Below are 3,995 nucleotides of genomic sequence, written 5' to 3' on the forward strand. Positions count from 1 at the left end.
GGGAGAAAAAACAAGTACAAAGAAAATAGTGAGCATAGAGAAGGAAAGGAAGAAAGCAATAGCACAAAAAGATGGGAAGATTTAAAAAGGGAAAATATAGTTTTACGTGTTCAGGGTTAGAAGGAGGAGTCAAGACCATCAGGGTCTTCCTCAGCAACCTTGGGGATGGTTATCCAGCCTGTGTACTTACATACCTTAGACAGCAGAAGACTCACTCTCTCATTAGGGAATAGAGGGGAGAGAGAGCTGGGAGTAGCATAAGGTAAGAGGAGGCCATGGATCCAGGTGCCTGAGGAAGACTTGAAGCACAGCAGAGGCAGCTGGGAGAGGGGTATGCATTAGAAGGCAAGGGGGAAATAGGACAATCCAAAGATGCCACCAGCAGAACGAGCCACCTCCATCCTCATCCCAGAGCCTCAGTCCTCACCTGAGTTGGAGACCAAATTCCTGACTTGCCTAGTAAATCCTGCTAGACCTGATATTCTCAGATTCTCTGTGGGATATGGGCTGGCCCAGGGCTGGATGGGGATCTGCCAAGGATACAGGCTTCCTCGGTGTAGGGCACAGCAGCCGTGCTGCCCCCAATGATGTAGCTGTAGAAGGAGACTTCTAGGGTGTAGCAATAAGAAGTGTGGTCCAGGAGCCCACCGAGGAAACGACGGCCAGTGCCTGCTTTCACAGCATCCCGGTTGAAGGATGTGCTGGACTGCGAAAAACAAATAGGGAGGAGAGAATCAGGGCTGGGCGCCTGCTGGCTATCGGATTTTGAGCCAATCTTTCAACACCTCTGAGTCTCAGCTTCCTCAGCTGAAAAGTGGAATATTAATCCCATATTATGGTATTATTCTGAGGATTAATAAACAAATATAATTAAATAAAAGCATGCCCCAGAGTTCTTGGGGCACAGTAACTGCCATTTAATAAATATCTGTGGAAATTTGAATGGAGACAGATGGAGCAAGGGAAAGCAGACAGACAACAAGAAGCAATTACATTATAATGATAATCGGAACTAAAATTTGGGCAGTGCTTTCAACTTCTTCATATTGTTTTCCCTGCAGTATTTCATTGAGGCTTCAAAATAACCCCTTCGGATTATAAATTGGTGCAGCCACTATGGAAAACAATATGGAGGTTCCTCAAAATATTAAGACTAGAGCTAGCACATAATCCAGAAATTCCTCTTCTGGGTATCTACCCCCAAAATTTGAAAACACTTATTCTTAAAGATACATGTACCCCTATGGTCATTGAAGCATTATTTACAATAGCCAAGACATGAAAACAAGACAAGTGTCCTTTGACAGATGACTGGATAAAGAAGATGTGGTACATACTGAACCATAAAAAAGAAGAAATATTGCCATTTGTGACAACATGGATGGATCTTGAGAGTATTACGCTAGGTGAAATAAGTCAGATGGAAAAGGACAAGAACTTTATAATTTTTTTTTTTCAAATGTGGCATATAAAATAAGGAACAAACGAAAAACAAAACAAAAAGCAAACTCATAGATACAGACAACAGAATGGTGGTTACAAGGGGGGAAGAGGGTGGGGGAGTATGAAGAGGATAAGGGGGGTCAAATATAAGGTGATGAAAGGAGACTAGACTTCAGCTGGTGAGCACACAATAGAGTGTACAAATGTTGCATTATAAAGTTGTACACCTAAAATTTATAGAATGTTATTAACCAATGTCACCCTAATAAATTTAATTAAAAAAAAAAACAAAAACAAAATAATCCCTTGGTGTAGGTGTTATAATTTTGTCCCTCTAAGGGGAGGGAACTGAGGCTCATGGAGATAGAGCAAGTAAGGGATACAGTACAGATTTGAATCCAGGACTAAGTGACTCCAGAAACCTCAGCACTCCTTCACACTGCTCCCCCTCCATTAGGGACAGCTGAACTCACGTCCAACATCACCAGAGAGTTGGGATTATGGCTGTTTCTTCACATGGGTGTCACCATACCAGTCACAGTAGATAGAGGAAGGAACGAGCAGGTCAATATCTCAGTCCTCTGTTCAAAATATATGAGATGTTAGACAACTTGCCTTATTTGTCTCAATCTCAGTCTCCTCATCTGTAAAGTGAAGATGAAGACAACATCTCTTTCACGGAGTTGGAGGGTCAGTTCGCTTCAGTTTAGAAGGGCATCTCTGCTAACCCATAGAGATCCAAGTAAATGATGAGACCAGTTATAACAAGAGAATGTGTGTCTTTCTCAGCAGATATACAAGAAGAAGGAAAAGAGAAGAATGAAGGAGGAGAAAGAAAACGACGAAACAAGACAGACGCGGAAAGAAACAGAAATGCGTGCGTACGTGTGTCTTGAGGTAAAGGAAAGGATCAGAAAATGATAGAATGTCAGATCTGAAAGGACTGTTGAAGTCTACATAGTGAAATCGAGCTCTCATTTTAGAGCTGGGCACTGAGGATCGGAGAAGAGGGGAAACAGAGATTGGACTAGGCCAGATGACCTTGACCCCAGCCCTGAGCTCTAAAGGGGGGGCTATAATACTGGAACATCATCAGACAAGGCCAGGAGTGAAGCTCCCAGATTGTGCTCCTCTTGTTGGCTCTGGAAACCTCGCCTGTATGAGGGTCTCTAAGGCCTGTGGCCCAGCCTCCCAGGGAACCTGGATCCAGGAGACCAAGTCTGCTCTGAAACTCGAATGGTTTCATAAAGACAAGGGCTGACCATCCCGTAGGAATTCCTACAGAAACGAGCATGGCTGTTTTTATCCCAGAGCGGCAAATGGGGAGCCACCCGCCTCAATTCTACCCTGAAATGCTAAGGGACTTTGCTGTAGATACTCAACTTCTCTGGGTCATACGTGTCTCTTGGGTGTAAAGAGGAGACTAAGTCACATCACCTCCCAATTTCTTTCATGGTGTGGCATTCAAAGATTCTGGGATTCCAAGTGCATCTTACCTCAAGGAGAAATGTATCATCTCCACTAATGTCCATGCCTGAAGCAATGGGCAGGCAAGTTTTCAGCTCATCAACTTCAAAAATTGCTATGACCTTTTTGGGCCTCTCTCCCTCTAGCCACATGGAAATAACAGGACTCAGAGATGTAGTATCAAAACAAAGAAAAATGTGCAAAAACTCCTTCCTCCATCCCCACTCCACATACTGATTCCCCTCCTTATCTTCCCTCCCTACCCTTTCTCAATATTGCTTTTTGCTGCAAATGATCCTAGCTGCCAGCCAACTGCCTCTCCAGTCCTCAGTGTGTCCAGTGGGCAGTAACAACAGTCTCTGCAGTCTGTTGAGGTCTTTACTGCCTACGGAGTACTTTCGTATCTATTTCTGCATTTGTCTCCCTAGGAAGCAATGATGCAGGCAAGGTAGAAAATTATCACCCGCAAATTACTGACAAAGAAATTGAGGCCTAGAAGGGGTCGTGGTGGGCATAGACCCCCTTCAGCAGACAGGTAGGGCTCCTAACTAAAGATGCTGAGGGAGGTGAAAGCAGGGCCTGGCATGTGATAGGTGCTCAGCTGCTCAGTGAATTTCTTCTCACTTCAGGAGTCAGATCGACTAAACAAATGCCAGCTCCTCAGACAAACTAAGCACTCGCAGCCTTTTCAAAGAGTCTCCCTCCTGACTGGTGACGAGCAGCTCGAGGGCATGGCATAGCTTGTTATCTCTCTCTTTATCATCCACGCAAGACCTGGCACAGAGTTGGTGTTCTGTAAATGTTAAACCAAACTGAACTGAGTGAGGAGACAGAGGGGGAGAGGGGCGGGGTAGAGACGGGGAGCTGGAGCTGGCTGAGAGAGAGCTCTTGACTTACGTAGGAGAAGTCCTACAGAGGCTGGGGGAAAATGGCCTGCCTCTGGAACCGTCCCTCATCCTCAAAGACGTTGCCATACATGAAGCCATTCATCATGGTGGAGTGGGCGTGGATATCAATGTAAAACTCCAGGCTTGTTTTCTGTTGAGAGAAAGGATAACAAATGAGAAGTGCAGGGTCACAGAGCT

The 3,995-nt window shown here is 44.9% G+C and overlaps 1 protein-coding gene across 1 annotated transcript in view; it reads right to left on the bottom strand.

Annotated features, from left to right (window-relative positions):
- Positions 1–3,995, bottom strand: part of AGBL4 (ATP/GTP binding protein like 4) — a 956,697-nt gene that overhangs the window by 45,936 nt on the left and 906,766 nt on the right. The window contains 2 exon segments of the mRNA XM_025051987.1: positions 544–706; positions 3,808–3,948. Of these exon segments, the coding sequence (XP_024907755.1) occupies positions 544–706; positions 3,808–3,948 (304 nt within the window).

The sequence above is a fragment of the Pteropus alecto genome, unplaced genomic scaffold, assembly GCF_000325575.1.
Source record: "Pteropus alecto unplaced genomic scaffold, ASM32557v1 scaffold25, whole genome shotgun sequence".
Lineage (NCBI taxonomy): Eukaryota > Metazoa > Chordata > Mammalia > Chiroptera > Pteropodidae > Pteropus > Pteropus alecto.